This window comes from Bubalus bubalis, chromosome 1 (genome assembly GCF_019923935.1).
Source record: "Bubalus bubalis isolate 160015118507 breed Murrah chromosome 1, NDDB_SH_1, whole genome shotgun sequence".
Taxonomy (NCBI): Eukaryota; Metazoa; Chordata; class Mammalia; order Artiodactyla; family Bovidae; genus Bubalus; species Bubalus bubalis.
In genome coordinates, this window is record NC_059157.1 from 128,802,349 (window position 1) to 128,827,504 (window position 25,156).

General features: G+C 37.2%; 1 protein-coding gene across 6 annotated transcripts in view; it reads right to left on the reverse strand.

The window, feature by feature from the left end:
* Nucleotides 1-25,156, reverse strand: part of YEATS2 (YEATS domain containing 2) — a 103,300-nt gene that overhangs the window by 65,788 nt on the left and 12,356 nt on the right. For 5 of the 6 annotated variants that reach the window (XM_006056670.4, XM_006056672.4, XM_006056673.4 and 2 more), the window contains exons 2-6: nucleotides 16,821-16,938; nucleotides 13,592-13,689; nucleotides 12,993-13,085; nucleotides 9,716-9,961; nucleotides 7,947-8,062 (exon numbers count right to left, since the gene is read on the reverse strand). In XM_006056670.4, coding sequence (XP_006056732.1) covers nucleotides 7,947-8,062; nucleotides 9,716-9,961; nucleotides 12,993-13,085; nucleotides 13,592-13,689; nucleotides 16,821-16,920 — 653 coding nt within the window. In that variant the 5' untranslated portion in view covers nucleotides 16,921-16,938. Of the gene's footprint in view, nucleotides 1-7,946; nucleotides 8,063-8,526; nucleotides 8,584-9,715; nucleotides 9,962-12,992; nucleotides 13,086-13,591; nucleotides 13,690-16,820; nucleotides 16,939-25,156 lie in introns of those variants that run through there. The other variant, XM_006056674.4, reaches the window with a different exon arrangement.

Below are 25,156 nucleotides of genomic sequence, written 5' to 3' on the forward strand. Positions count from 1 at the left end.
CATAATATCATACATAGAAAAACCTAAAGACTCCATCACAAAACTATTAATGAATTCAGTAGAGTTGTAGGATATAAAATCAACATTAAAAAATCAGTTGTTTCTATATACTGACAACAAACTACCAGAAAGAGAAATTAACAATAATTTCATTTACAACAGCATCAAATACAAGAGCAATTTAACCAAAGAGGTAAAAGACCTGTACATTGAAAACTGTAAGACACTATCAACTATACTTCAATAAACAAAAATAAAACTAAAAATCTATAAGACACTGATGAGAGAAACTGAAGAAGGCACAGATATTCTGTGCTCAAGAACTGGAAAAACAGTTAAAATGTTCATACTACAATGCAATCTCTATCAAAATTCCAATGGCATTTTTTACAAATAGAAAAACAATCCTAAAATCTATGTGCAACCAGAAAAGATTCTGAATAGCCAAATCAATCATGAGAAGGAAGATAAAAGCTGAAGGCATCATGTTTCCTGGTTTCAAACTAGATTACAAAGCTACAGTAATCAAAACGGTGTTGTACTGCAATAAAAACACATAAACCAATGGCACAAAATACAGAGACAAGAAATAAACTCACACTTACTGGTCATTAATTTCCAACGAGGAAGCTAATATATACAATGAGGGAAAGGACAGTTTTAATAAATGGTGCTGGGAAAACTGAAAAGCCACATGCAAAACAATGAACTGAACCTCTATCCACACCAGACCCAAAATCGACACAAAATGGATTCACAAGTTAAATTTAAGACCTAAAACCATAAAACTGGAAGAAAGTATAAAGGGCAAGATTTTTTATATCTGTCTGGGCAGTGATTTTTTGGATCTGACACCAAAAACAGAGGCAATAAAACCAAAACAAGCAGAACTACATCAAACTAAAAAGCATTTGCACAGGAAAGGAAACCACCAACAAAATGAAAAGACAACTTATGGAATGGAAAAAAATACTTCTAAATCATGTATCTGATAAAGGGTTAATATTCAAAACATGAAGAACTCACAAAATACCAAAACAAAACATCTAATTTATAAATAGGCAGAGGAACAAACTAAACTTCCAGTTATAAACAAGTCATATAATGTATAGGTAATGTATAGCTATGGTGACAGACGTAACTAGACTTATTGTGGTAATCATTTTTCAATATATAAAAATATTAAATCACTCTGCTATCCACCTAAAACAAGTATAATGTTGCTAGATCAATTGTACTTCAATTAAACAAAAATATTTTTAAGGAGATATAGATAAACATATTAACATACACACAGGAATATTATTCAGTCCTAAGAAAGAAGTAAATCCTGCCATTTTTGACAACATGGATAGAAAGACCTTGATGGCATTATGGTATGCGAAATACGTCAAGCAAAGAAAGACAAATACTGCTTGGTATCACTTCCATGTGAAATCTAAAATCAAACTCACAGAAGCAGAATAGAAAAATGGTTATCAGGAGCTGAAGAGTTGGAGAAACTTTTCCATTTAAAAAAACCCCTAAAATTCAGGCAATATTTAATAGCCATATTACCTAATCAAAGTAAGTCTTTGCAGTTAACCCTTTTCTTTAAACTTTTTTTTCAGGGTGGGGGTGGGGGGGGTAGGCCTGAAGAGGCATTCCCTTGAAGTTTTTTTATTTTCTAATTATCAGTCAATTAAAAAAAAAAAATTCTGCTTTTCCTGCTAAGTGGGTACACTAGGTAGAAACAAACTAGCATACTTTATTCCTGGGTTAGGAAACCTCTAGCCTGTGGGGTGATTTCATTCAGGTTCAAAAGTGCTAGAACTCAGAACTCTTCTGTTTCTTACTCATTGTTGTCAAGGTTGCAAGTGGTTTCTTTGTCTTTAAAGAAAACAAGTCATTTCCCTAAGTACTAACCATGGCAAAACTAGAATCCTTAGCCCTTCCTTTTGAGGCTCTGGCTTTACTCCATTAAAGAAAGAAAGAAAGAAAGTGAAGTCACTAAGTTGTCTCCGACTCTCTGCGATCCCATGGAATGTAGCTTACCAGGCTCCTCCATCCATGGGATTTTCCAGGCAAAAATACTGGAGTGTGTTGCCATTTACTTCATGAGCCCCCCTTATAACATTCTGTTGGAAAATAAGGTCATGGCCTTCTGTACATTCATCTATGTCTATGGTTATCCTTAGCAATACAGTGGGCCAAGTTGCCTAACCCAGTTTTTCTTTAGGAGTACTCATGTCCTATCTTTATCTTTGCTTTTCCATATATAAAAGCCAGCCTATGAATTTAATGAACCCTATCAGCACTTTAATCAGAATATCTACATATCAACTTAGGAAGAAGAGATATCTTTACAACACTGAGCTTTCCTATCCATGAACATGCCATACTGCTCTAATCATTTAGTTCCTTCATGTGTTTCAATAAAATTTTTATTTTCATAAAAGGCCAGCATACCTTTTGTTTATTATGTTACATTATTTTATTGCTAGAGTAAATGTATCTTTTAAAAATTGTTTTCTGTAAGTTTGTCATACAGAAACAATCAACTTCTGTGTACTGACGATGATGATATTTAGCTAAGTCATGTCCAACTCTTTCGCGATCCCATGGACTATAGCCTACCATACTCCTCTGTCCATGGGATTTCAGGCAAAAATAGTGGAGTGGGTTGCCATTCCCCTCTCCAGGGGATATTCCCGACCTAGGGACTGAACATGCATCTCCTGCATTTTGGCAGGCAGATTCTTTACTGAGCCAGGGAAGCCCTCCTTACTACTTTTAAAGTTTAAATCTCTATGTCTTTTCTTTTAGTTGTTATCTTAGATACTCTAACAAGTATTGTTAACAAAGTCTAAAGTAAATCAATATTTTTACCCTCTTCCAGAACAAACAAGGACTTTATAACTCTCATCCCAGTCATTCCTCATTATTTATAAAGTACACCTGTCCTTAAAGCCCAAAACCCACAAATTACACATAATTGTTTGAAAATGTCATTAACTGTTTCTCCCCAGTCTTTTTGTGGCCTGGTGAGCCTACCTGAATTTCTAGTTTTGGCCTTTTCTGGGCTGACATGTCTTATACTGTAGGTGAGACCTCAACACAACACATTAGTTCTCTTAGCTAAATGCATGCTAATTCTAAAATAACTTGTAAAACAGAAACCTAATTGCCTTAGTCATATTTTATGCTTCTATTTAAATACTACAAAGACTACTGAGCATCTCTGTATTATCCTGAGATTCTTAATGTACTTCCTGTTTGTTATCAGTGGTTCATTAACTGGGATTTGGAAGACTCCCCTGACATCTGATTCCCCTTCCCAGATATTCAGTGTAATTCTGAATCCTTTAGTTTCAATAATCGAATCTAATTTAAATTTTCATAAATATATCAATTTATTCACCAATCAACATTTACTGAACACCAACTACTGCGAGATACAAAAACAAAGATACACTGTCTAAAGAGATTCCAGTCTGATTTGGAAAAGATATATGAAAATTGGAAATAATGATATAATGTGACAAAAATGACAAGCAGCATGGAAGAAATGCCTAGTGAGGAGAAGAGCAAAGAGTTTTGTGAGGAAATAACAGGGGCGGTGACCGAGAGTGCCAGGCTGCGTCGGCACAGGAGTGGTCTACAGGAGCTACCCCACATCTGAGGTCAGGGGTGGTGGCCAAGAGGAGCACCCCACGTCCAAGGTCAGGCACGGTGGCCGAGATGACCTACCCTACGTCCGAGGTCAGGGGCGGCAGCTGGCTGAGCTACCCCACGCCCGAGGTCGGGGTGTTGGCTGAGAGGAGCTACCACACGCTGGAGGTCAGGGGAGCCGGCCAAGAGGAGCAACCCCATGTCCAAGGAGCAGAGGCTGCGCAGGAACAGGAGGGCCAAGAGGAGCTATTCCACGTTCAAGGTCAGGAGGGGCGGCTGTGAGGAGACACTCCTCGTTCGAGGTAAGGAGCAGCAGCTGCGCTTGCTGGAGCAGCCGTGAAGAGATACCCGACGTCCAAGGTAAGAGAAACCCAAGTAAGAGGGTAGGTGTTGTGAGAGGGCATCAGAGGGCAGACACACTGAAACCATAATCACAGAAAACCAGCCAATCTGACCACAAGGACCACAGCCTTGTCTAACTCAATGAAACTAAGCCATGCCGTGTGGGGCAACCCAAGACGGGTGGGTCATGGTGGAGAGGTCTGACAGAATGTGGTCCACTGGAGAAGGGAATGGCAAACCACTTCAGTATTCTTGCCTTGAGAACCCCATGAACAGTATGAAAAGGCAAAATGATAGGATACTGAAAGGGGAACTCCCTGGGTCGGTAGGTGCCCAATATGCTACTGGAGATTAGTGGAGAAATAATTCCAGAAAGAATGAAGGGATGGAGCCAAAGCAAAAGCAATACCTAGTTGTGGATGTGACTGGTGATAGAAGCAAGGTCCGATGCTGTAAAGAGCAATATTGCATAGGCACTTGGAATGTCAGGTCCATGAATCAAGGCAAATTGGAAGTAGTCAAACAGGAGATGGCAAGAGTGAACGTCGACATTCTAGGAGTCAGTGAACTAAAATGGACTGGAATGGGTGAATTTAACTCACATGACCATTATATCTACTACTGTGGGCAGGAATCCCTTAGAAGAAATGGAGTAGCCATCATGGTCAACATGAGTCCGAAATGCAGTACTTGGATGCAATCTCAAAAACGACCGAATGATCTCTGTTTGTTTCCAAGGCAAACCATTCAATATCACAGTAATCCAAGTCTATGCCCCAACCAGTAACGCTGAAGAAACTGAAATTGAACAGTTCTATGAAGACCTACAAGACCTTTTAGAACTAACACCCAAAAAAGATGTCCTTTTCATTATAGGGGACTGGAATGCATAAGTGGGAAGTCAAGAAACACCTGGAGAAACAGGCAAATTTGGCCTTGGAGTACGGAATGAAGCAGGGCAAAGACTAATAGAGTTTTGCCAAGAGAACGCACTGGTCATAGCAAACACCCTCTTCCAACAACACAAGAGAAGACTCTACACATGGACATCACCAGATGGTCAACACCAAAATCAGAATGATTATATTCTTTGCAGCCAAAGATGGAGAAGCTCTATACAGTCAGCAAAAACAAGACCAGGAGCTGACTGTGGCTCAGATCATGAACTCCTTATTGCCAAATTCAGACTTAAATTGAAGAAAGTGGGGAAAACCACTAGACCATTCAGGTATGACCTAAATCAAATCCCTTATGATTATACAGTGGAAGTGAGAAATAGATTTAAGGGACTAGATGTGATAGAGTGTCTGATGAACTATGGACGGAGATTTGTGACACTGTACAGGAGACAGGGATCAAGACCATCCCTATGTAAAAGAAATGCAAAAAAAGCAAAATGGCTGTCTGAGGAGGCCTTGCAAGTAGCTGCGAAAAGAAGAGAAGCGAAGTGCAAAGGAGAAAAGGAAATATATAAGCATCTGAATGCAGAGAGAGATAAGAAAGCCTTCCTCAGCGATCAATGGAAAGGAATAGAGGAAAGCAACAGAATGGGAAAGACTAGAGATCAAGAAAATCAGAGATACCAAGGGAACATTTCATGCAAGGATGGGCTCAATAAAGGACAGAAATGGTATGGACCTGACAGAAGATGAAGATATGAAGAAGAGGTGGCAAGAATACACAGGAAAACTATACAAAAAAGAGCTTCACAATCCAGATAATCACAATGGTGTGATCATTCACCTAGAGCCAGACATCCTGGAATGTGAAGTCAAGTGGGCCTTAGAAAACATCACTTCGAACAAAGCTAGTGGAGGTGATGGAATTCCAGTTGAGCTATTCCAAATCCTGAAAGATGATGCTGTGAAAGTGCTGCACTCAATATGCCAGCAAATTTGGAAAACTCAGCAGTGGCCACAGGACTGGAAAAGGTCAGTTTTCATTCCAATCCCAAAGAAAGGCAATGCCAAAGAATGCTCAAACTACCGCACAATTGCACTCATCTCACACGCTAGTAAAGTAATGCTCAAAATTCTCCGAGCCAGGCTTCAGCAATATGTGAACCATGAACTTCCAGTGTTCAAGCTGGTTTTAGAAAAAGCAGAGGAACCACAGATCAAACTGCAACATCCACTGCATTATGGAAAAAGCAAGAGAGTTCCAGAAAAACATCTATTTCTGCCTTATTGACTATGCCAAAGCCTTTGACTGTGTGGATCACAATAAACTGTGGAAAATTCTGAAGGAGATGGGAATACCAGACCACCTGACCTGCTCTTGAGAAACCTACATGCAGGTCAGGAAGCAACAGTTAGAACTGGACATGGAACAACAGACTGGTTCCAAATAGGAAAAGGAGTACGTCAAGGCTGTATACTGTCACCCTGGTTATTTAACTTATATGCAGAGTACATCATGAGAAACGCTGGGCTGGAAGAAGCACAAGCTGGAATCAAGATTGCCGGGAGAAATATCGATAACCTCAGATATGCAGGTGATACCACCCTTATGGCAGAAAGTGAAGAGGAACTAAAAAGCTTCTTGATGAAAGTGAAAGAGGAAGAGTGAAAAAGTTGGCTTAACGCTCAACATTCATAAAACTAAGATCATGGCATCTGGTCACATCACTTCATGGCAAATAGATGGGGAAACAGTGGAAATAGTGTCAGACTTTATTTTTTTGGGCTCCAAAATCACTGCAGATGGTGAATGCAGCCATGAAATTAAAAGACGCTTACTCCTTGGAAGGAAAGTTATGACCAACCTAGATAGTATATTGAAAAGCAGAGATGTTACTTTGCCAATAAAGGTCCATCTAGTGAAGGCTATGGTTTTTCCAGTGGTCATGTATGGATGTGAGAGCTGGACTGTGAAGAAAGTTCAGCGCCGAAGAATTGATACTTTTGAATTGTGGTGTTGGAGAAGACTCTTGAGAGTCCCTTGGACTGCAAAGACATCCAACCAGTCCATTCTAAAGGAGATCAGTCCTGGGTGTTCACTGGAAGGACTGATGCTGAAGCTGAAACTCCAATACTTTGGCCATCTCATGCGAAGAGTTGATTCATTGGAAAAGACCCTGATGCTCGGAGGTATTGTGGGCAGGAGGAGAAGGGGATGACAGAGGATTAGATGGCTGGATGGCGTCACTGACTCGATGGACATGAGTTTAAGTGAACTCTGGGAGTTGGTGATGGACAGGGAGGCCTAGCATGCGTCATTCATGGGGTCGCAAAGAGTCCGACATGACTGAGTGACTGAACTGAACTGAACTGAACATTCTTAAGCTGTTGAAGATTTATGTCTTTATCCATTCCTAAACACTTGGCAAAAATGATGATGCTCCTATTAGACAGCATGTGACATACCATTAGATAGCCCTTTAGCTTGGAGGAATTCTGTCTTCAAGACCTGCTTTATAACCTTTTGTTATAAATTTAAAACATTTCAATTTGGGTAACCAAACAAACATTTTTAGGAATTAGGTAAGGCCCCTAAGGATAGAACTAGGTCAGAAGAAGTCAAAGTTCCTCCAAAGTTATCCACACTTACATGCTTAATAAAATATATAAAAGTGGGACCTCCCTGGTGGTCCAGTGGTTGGGACTCTGTGATCCCTATGCAGGGGGCCTGGGTTCGTTCCCTGGTCAGAGAACTACATCTCACATGCTTCAACTAAGACCCGGCACAACCAAATAAGTGTTTTTAAAAAATACATAAAACTTCATGTCTGCAAAAATTTTTTTTACTAAGCACAATTTTATTCCATGTCAAAGATGAACAGATACAGTGAAGGAGTCTCAAGTTTCTGGACCGTCATTTACTTTTAAAACAACTAAGAATTTGGGAAAAAGAATTCCTGAAGCCTATTCCTACTATAATACTATGATAATAATACGCCAGAGTATTACCAAAACTGGATGACTGAAAATGAGACAATTCAACTGAATACTCACTTGGACACATTGCCCACTACTATTGTTTTCTTTACAAAAAGTCGTGAAGTCTCATCTCCTGTAAGATCAGTATTCCGCTGCTCTGTTTTATGGGAGCCAGCAATACTAGAAGTGTCCTAGAAAAAAATCATAATCAAATTTCATTTTCAATTTGTATAATTTTCAATAGGTAGAAACCACAAAATCATACAAAGTACAAATGGACTAACTCAATTTTTCTTTTTTTTAATTACAAAATTCTCTGGTTTTATGGCTCCTCTCAGAGTATGAAAGAATAATTTTACTGTAATTTTTCTATTATAGAAAAAGTCTGTACACTGTAACTCCACATATATGTGTGCTTTTAATAGTCATACATAGCAGCTTTTATATGCAAATAGGATGTAGAAGAATACATAGGAAACTACTACAAAGGTTACCTCTGGGAAATGGGAATGGGTGATAGGGTCAATGAAATTTACCTTTTTTCCAACCTTCTGTACTATTACAAATTTTTCAGTAAGAAGCAGTTTACATATAATGGTTAATTTAAAGTTTGACTATGGAGAAAGACAGCCAGTGTTTAAGACTTGGACCTTACATTTACTGGATGTATCATCTTGGTAATCACTTAACTTCTCTGTCTCAGTTTCCTCATCTATAAAATAAGGGTGATAATAGTATGCATCTCAGATTGTTTTGTACAGTTCTTAGAAAGTGCCTGGTACACAGTAAACACTAAGTATGTTACATGAACATGAGCATGTATGTTACATAAAAGATAGCAGGCTTTGGAATCCTATGACTAGCATGACCTAAATTTATCTTAATTAAAAAAGAAAAACCTATACAGTATTTCCCCATAAGTTATACAACAACTAAATCCAAATATTAACAGTTCTGATTTGGGGTAGTATAATTACAAATGACTTTTCTGTTCTCCCTTACTTTTCTGTAGTTTAAAATTTTCAACAATGAACAGAATGAATTTGTAATCAGAATTTTTTGTTGGGGGAGGGGGGGCAGTGAGTCATGCCACACAGCATGTAGGATCCTAGTTTTCCCGACCAGGGACTGAACCCATGCCCTCTGCACTCGAAGTGCAGCCTTAACCACTGGACTGCCAGGGAAGTCCCCAGAAAATATTTTTATCAAAAATAACCAAATCTTTGATGTCTGAGTATGTGGAAAGCAACCTAGGAATTTCCTCTATCACAGAACATCTGGTTGAGAAAAACCACTGGTCTTTCCTAATGAGGATTTGATAGTCAAGTATTATACCAAGAACTTCATAGCAGTGTGAGACGGGAATTCAAATAACAAACTGACAGGATCAAAGAGTAATAAACAGTTTTCAATTCTACTTATTCTTTTTCAAGTTTCTTTCAGTTATTAAAGCATCTTAGAACATTAAATTTCAAAGAGGAACTACTGAAGAGACACTGCTCTTGAGAGAATAAACCTGATAAAGTAGAAAGACCTTGGGCAAAGTTAAGGTACTGCCAACTCCTCAAGGTTTCTTTCCTCCTATCTACATGAATGGCATCTGGGAGAGTTGGGCAATGATCAGAGATTTGAATTGTAAAGTCAGAAAGACAGAGGTTTAATTCTCAGTTCTGATACTTGTGGACAACTATAACCTTAACCTCATAGAGACTGAGTTTCCCCATCTCTAAAAGTGATAATTAACTTATATCTTATGGTTCCAATAAAATGAAATACTGTGTGCATACTTAATAAATATTGGTTCCCTTCTCTTTTGGCTCCCTTCCACCCATCCAACTATATACCCTTCCAGTATTTCGGCTTGGTCTCTGCTCCGTGTTGCTTGAGAGTCTTTCTTCTATATCCATATTGCTGTTAGTGTCTTTGTCAGATAAGAAGTCATTGTGTTGAGATAAAGAATCACTTTCTGAATGATTGGCTGATGGTGTTTCTGATCTCTGATTGGCAGGAGATGATGACCTAGATGGTGATTCCAAAAATTTCTTGATAGCAGGATGATTAAAAACCATTGTATCACATGTCTTTGATCCCTGCAAAAATGAAAGTAAGCAAAACAAACTTTAAATCATATTCAGCAAAAGTAGGCAAAAATTTGATCTTTCCAAAAACCCTTATCTATTTCAGGATCATGGCTGTGCTGTGCTTAGTCACTCAGTCATGTCCGACTCTTTGTGATCCCATGGACTGTAGCCCACCAGGCTCTTCTGTTTACGGAACTCTCAGCCAAGAATACTGGAGTGGGTAGCCATCTCCTTCTCCAGGGATCTTCCCGACCCAGGGACTAATCAGGTCTCCTGCACTGCAGGCAGATTCTTTACCATCTAAGTCACCTACCCCCATAAAATAGTCCAAATCAACAAAAACTGCAGAATGAGAAATAATTATGCAAAGGTCCTAATACTAAAAGCTAAAGATTCAAGTTCTCAGAAGGTAAATGAAAAGTAAAGATAAATATACATTAATAGTAACACATGGAAGTCAGATTTGACTTTAAAAAATAAGTCTCATATTGCTTGATTCAAATACATCATCCATTCTAAATAAAACACTCCTGTAAGAAATATAAAGATTTTTAAAAAGCATATATAAAATGACTCCCACATAGGACAAAGTATAGCACAGTCCAGCACTGAAGCCAGCCTGGGGTATTTTTTGTGTCTTATTACTTACACATAAAACAAGAAGAGTTGTTACTTGATACAGATATACTGTACTACTGATACACTGTAGTTACTTTCAAGAAGCGAGTTTTAGAAATTAATTGAAATTAAAATAATTGTTTTAGTGAGTAAGAGAGTCAGAGACTAGTGTTTCAGAATTCAAAGCAACAAAGCTTAATTTCAAAAATAAAAGTTTACTTTACAGCTATAAACGTATTTTGTTAGAGGAAACTAAAAATATATTTTAAGTGGCAGATCATGATAGACAAAATATACCTAAATATCCTTAAATAAATCCTAATCAGAATATAACAAAAATCAGTGCATTTTTAGACCATCAAATAGCACAGTTCAGTACTGTTAAATAGTTTTTTTAAAAAAAGGGCAACAAAACATCAAATGAATAACCAGCTCTTCAGAGGAGCTACAGTCCTATGTAACGCAGCTGCTAGTGCTCGACATCCATCTTGCTGACTCCAATGGCAAGCTATATAACAGATGACATTGGAATCTGCCCTGGGTTGAACAGTTATCTCCCACAAATTCTTGTCCACCTAGAACCTATGAACGTTTCTATTTGAAAATCAGTTCTTTTCAGATGTAATCAAGTTAAGATGATGTCATATTGGATTTGGGGAGGCCTCACTCTGGTGGCTCAAATGTAGGAGACCCAGATTCAATCCCTGGGTCGAGAAGATCTCCTGGAGAAGGAAATGGCAACCCACTCCAGTATTCTTGCCTGGAAAATCCCACGGATGGAGGAGCCCGGTAGGCTATAGTCCATAGGGTCGCAAAAAGTCGGACACGACTGAGCGACTTCACTTCACTTTCATTCAAATGACTAGTGTACTACAAGAAGGAAAGTTGGATACAAAAAGAAAAAGAGAAGACACGTAGAGAGAAAAGTCTATGTGAAGTTAAAGGCAGAAACTGGAATGATGCAGCTACAAGCCAAGCAATGCCAGGTACCACCAATAACCACCAGATGCTAGAAGAATCCTTCCCTAGAGTCTTGAGGGAGTATGGCCTACCCAACACACCTTCATCTTGGCCTGCTAGCTTCTAGAAGCATGAAATAATAAACTCCTGTTGTTTTAAGCTATCAGGCTTGTTGTAACTTGTTATGGTAGCCCAAGAAAAGTGGTTCAGACTCTAAAATGTAATACAGAAACTTCTGCAGTAGAAGAAACTACTACTATCTAAGATTAATCTCAAATAACGCTTCAACTTTCTCCAAGTATCATGGATAGCCTAAAGCTCCATGGGATGACAAGACGACCCGTACATGACAGGTATCTCTTATCAGCAGAAACCACAGGGAATGACGCAAAGCAGTATACCACCACACTCCCCTCCACGAACCCTGACTGAATCCTGTCAAAAAAAAAAAACCAGCTTTGAAGATATTTTGGTGAAAACTGAGAAAAAGCTGAATATGGATTGGTTATCAGATAATATTAGGGGCTAATTCTCTTAGGTATTATGACTACACAGAAGACAATCTTAGGATTAAGTATTTAGGGATGAAGCATCATGATGCTTAGAACTTACTTTTTAAGGTTTCAGAGAAAAATAAAGATGATAAAGTAAACTTGGCAAACTGTTAAAATTGCTGAAGCTAAGTGATGCATAAACAAGTACTTATTTCACCTTTTCTATATATTTGAAAATTTTCCAAAAAAGTAAGCAGGAAAAAAATCAGGACTTCTTGAATAGGGTAAATCTGCTACTGCTACTGCTAAGTCACTTCGGTCGTGTCCGACTCTGTGCAACCCCACAGATGGCAGCCCACCAGGCTCCCCCATCCCTGGGAATTCTCCAGGCAAGAACACTGGAGTGGGTTGCCATTTCCTTCTCCAATGCATGAAAGTGAAAAGTAAAAGTGAAGTCGCTTGGTCGTGTCCAACTCTTAGCAACCCCATGGACTGCAGCTTACCAGGCTCCTCCATCCATGGGATTTTCCAGGCAAGAGTACTGGAGTGGGGTGCCATTGCCTTCTGCCATTCATTAGCAGTAAAAGATAAAAATCAATTGATCTATAATTTACACCAAAGTCAACTATAAGGAAATGAAGAGGAATAAGGCAAGTTAAAACTGAGTTACACTCATCTTTGTATCTGCAAACCTAACAACAGTGCTAAAAATTAAAGAAGAATTAAGTGAAAGAAAATAAAATGTTAGTTATCATTATTGACAGTGCAGAGAGGTATACCTGAAGGATATGAGTGAACACAATGATAACTGTATGTATTAATATATACCCAGGAAGGCAGGCTAGGCTTCTTGAATTCAAAAGGTCAATATGAGAAATTTTTGAAGGCAGGGATTCCACATGAACACTAATTTCTCTTCACACATCTATATAGGTGGTCAGAAATGACTGCTTACAAGGAAAACTTACCTCAGAAACTTTCAGAAGTCCTGCAGAAGCATAGTAGTTTGCAACAATGCAGGCACGAAGTTTATCCATCATCCTTCTTGCCTCAATCAGTCGCTAAAATAAATGTTAATTATTTTAAAAAATGGAAATAACAGAAGATATATGCAAATAATTCATAAATAAGAAATGCAAATGACCCCGAAAAGTAATCAAAGAAAAACTAACAGAAACGACCATTTCCACCTCAGATTGGCAAAATATTTAAAAGGATGACAAAATATGATGTTTGCAAGAATATACAGACATATTAATAAATATGTATATTCATTGAGAAATGTCCACAAAGACATTTATTTGTGGTTGTCCACAAAGCACAAGAGCAAACAGGAATTATCTTTTGGGATAGAATTTCAAGTGATTTTTTTCTTTATCTTTTTCCACCATTTTATTTGAAGGAAAAAAAAAAAATAGGTCTCTCTCCCGTGAAATGCAAAAGCACCTTTTAAAAGAACATCAAAGGGGAAAAATACACTGTAATTCTACTTCAACAGATTTTTAAAAGTTCATTACATACAGTTTTTTCAATAGTTTTGTTTTTTTTCACTGTAAGATCATTATACCTGGTCAATGACCTCAATTTCATGTTCCTTATTCTTCATTTCAAGTGCAAATTGTTCCTTGATAATAGTCTCAATTTTCTGCACAGCAGCATCTCGAGCTGCACAAAGAACATAAAATAATCCAAGTTAGTATGCAATTAGTCAGTTGCTATCTTGATTCAAGCAACAAAAGCAATCCCAGAACAGTACCTCTGAAGTGGAGAGCCTAATAATGATCACCACAACCAATAATGAAAAGTTAACATCACTAATATTCAAGCAAACTGATATTATGTTTTCTGACACGATACACTGACAAGACTCCACCGCTCTGTGGCACTCCTAAAAATGCTGTCTCTAACCACAGTGAACATCAGACAAACCTAAACTGAAGGACACTACAAAATTAACTGGCCTATATATTCAAATATTAAAGTCAAGAAAGACAAAGAAAAGCTGAGGTGACTACAAGAGACTAAAGAGATATAACAACTAAACCAACTGCATGATTCTGGAGAGGGGGCAACAGTTATAATACTGGGACAACTTGTAAATCTTGAATGTGGACTGCAGATTAGATATGATGTAAAATGTTAAAATTTCCTACTTCTGATCATTGTACTGTGGTTACATAAGAAATCTGTTCCAAGGAAATACACAAGTGTTTACAACTGTCTAATATATCTTCTGATGACTTAGAAAAAATGATGTGCATATATATCTGCTTGCACAAATGCACTTGTGTGTTTGGGTTGGGGGTGGGAGCAAAGAATGATAAACCAAATGAGGCAAAATGAAAACAACTGGTAAATTAATCTGGGAAAAAGACATGCAAGTTTTCCTTGTGATTTTTTCTGACTGAAACCATATCAAATTCAAATTACCAAAAAAGAAAAACCTATGATGATTCTGAGAGAAACGTGTTGACTTCCGAAAAACCATAACCTCAAGAGAGAAAGTAAAGAGTTAGCTATAAGGAGAGGCAGTCTGTGACCTAAGAACAGTTCAAAAGAAGGCAGAAGTTAAGATCTAGCAAGCAAGTCAGTAGTTTCTGATCACAACTATCTGAAGGATACAGCAAAAAAGACATCTCTGAAAGCAATTTAATTCAGATAATGACTACTCAAAGTAATATGTAATTCAAAGAGTTAAAATATACTATGAAATGTAGATTGATTACAAGAGAATAAAAAAAGTTGAATGACTGCTTGAAAAACCTGAGATTTTGCATAATGATCCTGTGTCTGTAATATGAAATAACTACCACCCAGGCTTTGGGGTGTTTAAAAAATTACAGAGAAAATTTGGACCCTTGATCACCCATGTCATTTTCTCCCCATAATATATGCCACTAGACTAACAATTTAAACTAGTGCTGGCATAAGCATTCTTGTGGATATGCCTGCATTGAAGCAAATGACTAGCTTTCTTCATATCTGATGAAAAGAATATTGCCTAGTTTTATGGTATGTATCCTTGTATACATAAACCCTGTATATAGAAACCAGCTGATAATCTTAGGGGAGGCTAAATAAAAGTCAGAGAGACTGTTATCACTGAAGGTGGATTTATCATAAGCTCCTCAGAAATAATTCTAAAATATCTCTTTCATGGAACAAGGAAAAATAATGCTAATAAAATGTCTGGGAACATGTTAGATTAGATTTAAATTGAAATTATGATGTTTCCTAAAGCAGCTTTCCCAATTCTTATTTTCATTATAAAAATTGATATACCATGCTATGCATTTGAATAATGAATTTAAGTTTCATGATACTTTCATATTTATTGGACTTGTTATTGAAAGCAAATAACATATCCTTTTAAATAAAATTACAACTGAATCGGAAGAAAAGCTGCAGTGAAATGTTTTTATTATTTGGAATTTGATTTGATAACTTTCAGTCCACAGAGACTTCTGGGGTCCATATGGCTTGACTGCACCTACACAGACAGGAGTTTCCTTCACCATTAACCTTGGGGTCCTTGATGTTTGTGGAGCTGCAATACCTTATATATGACTCTGAGATCTTCAACTAGCTGTACTTAAATAGATTTATTATTTAAATAAATAACAATATTTTGTTTTAAAAACTCAAATATAGCCACTTTTTTTTTGAGATAGCTTAAAACATTCTGGGTAATTGTAGTTGATTTGGTCTGCAACTAATTATATGATCTTAGGCAAGTAACTTAATGCCTAAGTTAATGTGCCCCCACCAGAGCTAAGTACAGAGATCAGAGTTCCCCAAATTTCCATCATTTATATTCCACCTTCAAGTTACCTACCACATCTGAGAACCATGTGAAATATCTAAGTAAGGCCATTAAATAATATTCTTTAAAAATGTCAGCTCTTGGGTTAAATAAGGAGTTTGGCATGAATATATACACATTACTATATGTAAGTTAGATAACAAACAAGAACCTACTGTACAGCTCAGGGAACTCTACTCAACAGTCTGTGATAACCTATAAGAGAAAAGAATCTAAAAAACAATGAATATATGTATAACTGAAACACTTTGCTGTATACCTGAAACTAACACAACATTGTAAATCAACTATACTCCAATAAAGCATCTTCCCAGGTGGCACAGTGTTCAAGAATCTGACTGTCAACACAGTAAACACAGAAACACAGGTTTGATCCCTGGGTCGGGAAGATGCCCTGGAGCAGGAAATGGCAACCCACTCCAGCTTTCTTGCCTGGAGAATCCCATGGACAGAGGAGCCTGGTGGGCTACAGTCCATAGGGTCGCAAAGAGTCAAACATGACTGACTGACTATGTGCACGTGCGCACACACACTCCAATAAAATTAAAAATTTTTTAAAAGTTAGCTTTATCCTAAGCAGTAGCCATGAGACTGCAAGTCGGAAGAGATCATTATCTTTTCTATTTACATTAATATTATTAAAATAAAACCCTCAATTCATGTACCACCTATAATCATTTCACATTTTAGTACACACATTGCTAAGACTATGATCACATCTAACATACAATGACAGCGAAAACTTATAGCTTGTCTCATTATTAATGCTTTCACAGTGTACCTGCTTTATGTTCTGGCCTTTGATGGTACACATGGTATATTACTATGAAACAGAGCACTTAGCTAATCCCTCTCATAAACTTCTTCAAAATATACACAACAGTGGAAATGCATTTCATTTAATTTCCTATAAATCTAACAGGAAGGTATATGTCAACAAAGAAATAATTTCCTAAGGCAGGTGAATTTCTACCTGAATTCTCAATTGCTTTATGCCGCTTATTCGGAAGGGCCACAGATACATCCTCATAATCAGGGTCAGTTTCTTTGATTGTTCGCTTGATGCCAGACATAATGACATTTGTTCTTCACTGTGAAGCAATAATACATTAATTAATAACACTGCTTGGTCTCAACACTTATACGTGTACACAAATACAAAGGGAATAAATATTATATAATACAGAAGCTTGTAAGTCTGTGTAAATACACACACATCCTTTTTAAAATCAAAGGCATAACTAACTTCAAAAGTTCACTGAAAAAAAAATCATCATCATCTGTTACAAAACACGGATTTCCCTTTCAAGAGAAAATACTTTAACAAGGCAACACATTGTTTAGACTTTCCAAAAGAAGCCTGGCTTTCACAGAATGGCCTTCATAAGGAAAAGGAAAAAAACCAGATTTTCATGAAAACATGGTAAGCCCACACAGTATCCTGGAATCCACAGTACATCAAATGAATTACAGAATATGAGCAATGTGTCTCAATAAATAATTTAATGTACAAGTCCTTTCTCTGGTACTTACACATAGGCTATATAATAGGTACTTAATAAATATTACTGTTGCTGCTGCTGCTAAATCACGTCAATCATGTCCAACTCCGTGCGACCCCATAGACGGAAGCCCACCTGGCTCCTCTGTCCCTGGGATTCTCCAGGCAAGAACACTGGAGTGGGTTGCCATTTCCTTCTCCAATGCATGCAAGTGAAAAGTGAAAGTGAAGTTGCTCAGTCGTGTCCAACTCTTAGCGACCCCATGGACTGTAGCCTACCAGGCTCATCCATCCATGGGATTTCCCAGGCAACAGTACTGGAGTGGGGTGCCATTGCCTTCTTAGAAATATTACTGTTACCAATTATTATTATTCATAACAAACTGTATAGATATATTAAACTAACAAGCTTGCAATACAGTAAACAAGTCCTAGGTATACAAGTCTTTGAATAAAACGATCCCATAAATCTTTAAATCTGCACTGTCCCAATACATGAGCCACTAGTCATATGCAGCTCCTTAAAGTTAATCCAAATTAAATAAAATTTAAAATTCAGTTCCTTTTCCTACATTTCAGAACACTGTTGTTGTTCAGCCACCCAGTCATGTCCGACTCTTTGCAACCCCATGGACCGCAGCACACCAGTCTGCCTTCTTTACAGTCCAGCTCTCACAACGGTACATGACCACTGGGAAGACCTTTGGCTATACAGACCTTTGTCGGCAGAGTAACGTCTCTGCTTTTCAACATGCTGTCTAGGCTTGTCATCATTTTTCTGCCAAGAAGCAATTGTCTTCTGATTTCATGGCCACAGTCACCGTCCTGTGATTCTGGAGCCCAAGACGAGGAAATTTGTCACTACTTCCACCTTTTCCCCTTCTATTTGCATTGCAGTAATGGGGCCGGATGCCATGATCTTACTTTTTTAATATTTAGTCTTAAGCTGGCACTTTCACGCTCCTCCTTTACCCTCATCAAGAGGCTCTTTAGTCCCTCTTTGCTTTCTGCTATGAGAGTGGTGTCATCTGCATAGCTGAGTTTATTGATGTTTCACCTGCCTATCTTGATTCCAGCTTGTAACTCATCCAACCCAGCATTTCTCACGATGTGCTCAGTGTATAGGTTAAACAAACAGGGTGACAGCAGACAGCCCTCTTGTACTCCTTTCTCGATCTTGAACCAGTCAGTTGTCCCATACAGGGCTCTACCTGTTGCTTCTTGACTCACAGGTTTCTCAGGAGACAGGTTAGATGGTCAGGTATTCCCATCTCTCTAAGAGCTTTCCACAGTTTGTCATGATCCACAGAGTCAAAGGCTTCTGCATAGTTGATGAAACAGAGATAGACGTTTTTCTGAAATTCCCTTGCTTTCTCTATAATCCAACAAATGCTGGCGATTCGGTCTCTAGTTCCTCTTTCTTTTCTAAACCCAGCTTGGACATCTGGAAGTTTTGGGTTTACATAATGCTGAAGCCTAGCATGCAAGATTTTAAGCATGACTTTATTAGCATGGGAGATGAATGAGACTGTCCGAAGGTTAGCACATTCTTTGGTACTACCGTTCTTGGAAACTGGGATGAGGACCTTTTCCAGTCCTGTGGCCACTCCTGGGTCTTCCAGATTTGCTGACATAATGAATGCAAAACCTTGATGGCCACATTCAAGTGCTCAATAGCCGTAAGTGGTTAGTAGCTACTAAACTGGACCAAGATCCAGAACATTTTATCACTTCAGGAAGTTCCCTCTGACACGCCTCCTCTCAGTGTGTTTCACTGAGCATTTATAATATTTCATGAGCCAGTTTAGGAAACACTGTCCAGATCACCACTGTCCAAAAGACACATAATGTGAGCCACAAACAGAATTAAAATTTTTCTAGTGGCCACATTTTTAAAAGGAAAAAGAAATTAATTTTAATAATATATTTCATTTAACTAATGTACCCAAAATATTATCATTCTAATGATATAATCAATATAAACAAATTATCAGTAAGATATCTTACGTTCTTATCTTTGCACTAAGACTTTTACACTTAGAGCACACCTCAGTTTGAAGCAGTCAAATTACAAAGGCTGAATAAGCACTGCGTATGGCTGGTGTTTCCCTTACTGGGCAGTGAGTCTACTGACATACAGCTTAGAAAACAGGTTCAGGGAGGTTAGAGGAGGTGCCCCTTAGAGGATTAATCTATGACACAGAAAAGACAAGAAGAGCTCCCTGATTTCCAAATCTCTCCTTTACCACTGATGGAGATTATTTATATAACCAAAGACAAAAATATACAATATGAATTTACTAAAGCAATAAAAAGTTTAAAAATAAAATTAATGAAAATAAAACATTAACTTGAAAATATTTATTTTATCCACTCAGTTCAAACAGAAATAACAACTTAAAAGCCTCTCAGCTCTTACTCAGTCCAGTTCTTTCACTCATCTCAGAGGTACAAGTGGGAGAGGCTGGGAAGACTCATTATCTAATTTCATGAATGTAGGTAAAATCATGGATCTAGGAAAACATTTTTCCTATCATTGTTATCTTTAAAACAGCCCTAAGCCTAAAAAGACCCTGATGCTGGGAAAGATTGAGGATAGGAGGAGGAGGGGACGGCAGAGGATGAGATGACTAGATGGCATCGCTGACTAAATGGACATGAGTTTGGGTAAACCCCGGGAGCTGGTGATGGACAGGGAGGTCTGGTGTGCCGCAGTTCATGGGGTTGCAGAGTCGGACATGACTGAGCGACTGAAGTCAACTGAAGCCTTAAAATGTCCTACAGCATTTATAAAAATCCCCCAACATTTAGAAACATTCTAAATCAAGCCCTTTAATGTTTGTTCACAATCATCACCTACCAGCTCTAATTTAGAATACAGGTGAGTATTTTTGGAGAGGTCCTGAATCTGACTATTATTTTCTATTTTTAAAGCTTATAAAAAGTGAGAGTAAGGTATTATTCTTCTAGCCTTCTTCATTTGGCCTGCAACTAGTTACAGAAAACCTGAAAAACTCTTGGGCAGTTACACAAAGAACACTTTCTTAAAAATCAATAAACCCTATTCCTTTTCCTTGCATACAGAAAGACAATGAAAAAAACCTCCTACTCAAGATAAACCTGGAATCAGAGGGAGATACAGTCCAGTTCCCGTCTGCTTTGCGCCATACCATTTCCTCAGTGACCAACTATCTTCTACAGTTTGCCAAGAGTCTTACTGGATTATCTATAAAGATGAGTGAGTCCAGCACCACCTTCACTCATTCATCCTGTGGACTTCATAATCTTCGTATTCTCCTCCCACACCTCATTTCCCCAAGTACTCTCTTGAGCAATGGTAGCTCCTCCCGCAAAAGGTTGGGGATTCTTGAAGAACATAGTCTTTTGTTTTACTGTCACTTAAGGGACAAAGCAAAATTCTCTCTTGACTTTTGCTCTAAAACTGGGAGAACAGAAGGAGGAAAAGAGAAGAATATGGTGGTGGAGCAAGGGTGGGCTGAGTAAGGAAGAAAACCAATGAGTGAACTTATGCTGCCAAGGTAATTCATATATCATGCAGCCACTATGAAGCTTTCCTGTTAGCCCTGGGTGTAGATTTGAGTTCCCGACGAACATATTCAGGAAGATTTATGTCTTAATGAGCATTTTTAATAATTCAGATCTGTTTCTGTCCTAAAGAACAATATTAAAGGACACACCTGGCACATTCAAGTATATGCTAGCTAAGGGTAGGCACATCTAAGGCCAGCTCTCACCATGATGTAGTGAGTGGAATGCGTAACAAATGATCCATGTAACAGTAAGTTTTGGATTCATCTTGTTTAACCCTGAGATTTATGAAAAGGAAATATGAGCAGCTGTTAGTGTCAGGCTCAAGTCTGAAACAAAATGTCCTATTAATCCTCTTAAGGTTTTGACTCAAATGAAACTGAAAAGAATACTGACAATGTAAACTGTTTTTTTTAAATCAGTTACTGTTTATAATTTGTGAGAAAGGATTTTCTCCATACCAAGAGACCAAATCCAAATTCAGAAAAGTATGTAATGCTGAATCCTCTAATTTAAAATTTTTGTCTCTCTGAACTAGCCTCTTTATAAAAAGTAAACACTATCAACTTAAACTTTAAAAATACACATTTCCCCACATATCCATGTACGATGTAAGAAAGCAAAACTACCCTGTTATCACACCCATTCAAATAAGATAAACAAGTCCGAGTTTTTGAAAAGGGTTAAAGACCAAAAACAAAACAAAATCTTTTAATGCTCTATACTTTGAAATAAATGCCAAAATAAAAATAAACTTTTAAAGAAAACTGTGTAATTTAAATATAAAAAATGATGTAATATAGAGTCACTAGAAATTCTTAGTAAAAGGTTCTCAAAGGTTTACTAAAAGTTCTCAAGCTAGACAAGATGTAGAATCTCTAGAATCTAGTCCTGGAAACCTGTCTTACAAATACCAAACCGTATAAGATATGGACAACTCTTGAAATTAAATCTGATAAGGTTCTTTGAAACTTTGCTAAGTGAGGTACCTTCTCAATATACAGTTCCATGATGTCATGGCATTTGAATCTCATCAGAATCACTGAGTTCTGTGCTTTCACTAAAGATGACTTTTCATATCTGATTTAAGAGGGGGGACAAGAGTAGCAATACAATCATTTTCCATCTGCTTACATACAACGTTCCTAAAATGTTAATAATGATTTTGTAATTCTTCAGCCCTGTCCTTTTTACATTTTTCATTTTAAAATATCTTCTCCTTGGTAAATAAGATAACCAGTGCTCCTTTATTAAGCATTCGAATGAAAGAATCCGTTCTCCCCTATTAACCAAATAAACATTTCAAAAATATCTACAAAAAACAAAACAGGAGAATGGGTAAACAACTGTAGTATAACTAATGAACTCCTGATCCAACCGACAACAGGACTAGATCTCAAAATACTTATGGTAAGTACAAGAAGCCAGACACAGAATTATTATACACACACACATGCAAACAAAAAGATAGTAGCCATGGCAAGATTAATAACAGAGAGAATAAGTTAAGGCAAAAAACATTTAATACAGAAAAGAGTATGTTACTATTAAAAGACACAATCACAAAGATACATCAAACTATACATCAAACAACATCATGTCAAGGTATACAAAACAAACCAGAAATACAAGAATTTAAGAAAATCACAATCATAAGAGAATCTGAACATACGTCTCTCTAAATAAATTTAGAAGATTAAAAAAAAACAGATAAAAATACAGATGACATACATAATGCAATTTACAAGCCAGACTTTACAACTCTGAACCTAAAGGAATATTGTTTGAAATAGCTATAAAAATCCATTAAATTAAATCATGTAAGTTATATGAAGAAACTGCAAAATTAGGAAATGTTATAACCATATTCTCTGATTTCAATAAAATTAAACGTGACAATAACAAAAACTCACTATGAGATGAAAGAAGAAAATAAGAATAACAAACTATTTTTAAATTATCAACAAAAAGAATATATCTAAACCTATAGTCAAAAGGCATCCTTAGAGGGAAAGGAGACTCCAATTTCATTTGTAAATATGCACAGATACAAAATGAAATCCAGCAGGATATTAAAAAAATAGTTCATCATGACTAGAAAGTATTATTACCAGCAATAAAGTATTGGGGAGATCCTGAAGCAAGGTGATTTCCACTACATATGTCTAACACTGGACCTTTAGGAATATTTAAATCAACTGACTTTCAGTAATCCAAATACATATCATCCATTTCATAAATTACATTTTGCAAACTAAAAATAGCCAGCTTAAGACAAGATTTGGTTCTGATATTCACTTAAAGTGGTACTGACAAAAACTCAATCCTAGTTATTCTACGCAAGGTTTTATACACAAAACCAAGCACAAAGTAGTCTCCCCTTATCTGTGGGGGATATGTTTCAAGACCGCCAGTGAATGCCTAAACAGGATAGTACTGAACCCTGCTTTCTGTTCATGTCTGCCACCCACAAATTTAATGCCTTTTTCATCTTTAACTCATCTGGTATGGGAAAAAAACAGGTCTTTTTTTTTTTAGACCTATAACAGCCACAATGTTAACACTGGACCTGAATGGTGGGAAGCTGACAGAGGTTGGTTATTAGCACCAAAGTGACCTGAGCCACTCAGCTGATGTGGCCATCCCAATGTGACATGTAAACAGCTGAGCTCAAAAAAACTATTTCGTTACTTAAGCACTACATATTTCAGGTCCAAGACACCTACTTTCCTACTATAAACAAAACTGCTTAAGACACAGAAGTTGCTATATAAGGTCTGTCCCAGGATGCATTCAGGACAGAACTCTGCCTCCAATCTTACAAAGTAACAAGAAAAGGAATTTAAGATCAAAGAGCTAGTCTAAATTATAGGTGCCCTGCTTCTATCCATTGTATTACTGCAACAACTGGAGAGCTGGCCTGAGGTAGGTTTTACTGTTCCTTTACCCCATCCCTTTAACATACTCCAGACTGAGCCATCTGGGATATTTAGGAGATATTTAGGATATTTAGTATATTGAGATACTTACGGCAAATTCTTCTTAAGTGGACAGAAGGTAGGCCATATAACATCCCTGTAACTTTCTTAGAGCCACTTTTGGACAAAAATCATTGGAATTATCTAAAGTGGTAATTCTAACTCATATGACAATTTTGTTGTTTCAGTTATGAAGCCATAAAAGTTTTCTTTCCAAGAGAAGCCAAAAAAAAAGGGGGGGGGGGGGGTTTGTCTTTAGTCCCCGTTGGAAAGGAAAGGAAGGAACTGGACCAGATAAAGACTGTGTCAAACTCCTGGACACAGTCACTGAGAATATGTAAATTAAGCCAAATCTTGCACACTTCATTAAACAGGGATTTTTCATTACAGCTTTCAAACTGACAATAAATCCTATGGGGATAAGTCTCATGCCTTTCTACCAGGAGCTGAGATGCTAGAAAGAAAACTAGTACCTTAAAACGTAAGACACTTTTAAAAATTGGTTTTTCTTTGGATAAACACTGCCTAAATCTAGAAAATCTACCTATTTACAAAAATGTACCTATTCATTTTCTGGAATTAGATATAGCAATAGTTGCACCATTTTGTAGGTATACTAAAAAAAATACATTTACACTTTAAAAGAGTGAATTTTATGGCATGTGAATCAGATCTCAAGAAAGCTATTACCAAAAAAAATAACAATGACAAACTTATGATTTATTAACCTTAAACAGAAATCAACTTACAGATTATCCTCCCCCAAATATGCACGTATGTGCTATGTGTGCACATTCAGGAAAGCAGGACAGTCAGTTGGGGATTCAACATTACCAAGACCAGAGGCACAGACTGTTAACACTTTAAAACTTAATTTTTCATTGAATAGTTCAGATATTCAAAAAAGTATAAAATGACCAGTGAGAGGGACACAAGGAGGTTCAAAAGTATTAGCAATCTCCTATTTCTTAAGCTGGGTTGTAGCTAAGTATGTATTTGATACCTTATTTGTCTTCTTTAAAACATACCTTCATATCATATGTGCTCTTTAGCATATATATATATATATATGATATATTTCACAATTTTCAAAAATAAGTTTAAAAATAAATTATGTACATATTATGGGATAAAAAGCAGAGACATTACTTTGCCAACAAAGGTCCATCTAGTCAAGGCTATGGTTTTCCCAGTAGTCATGTATGGATGTGAGGGTTGGACTGTAAAGAAAGCTGAGCGCTGAAGAATTGATGCTTTTGAACTGTGGTGTTGGAGAAGACT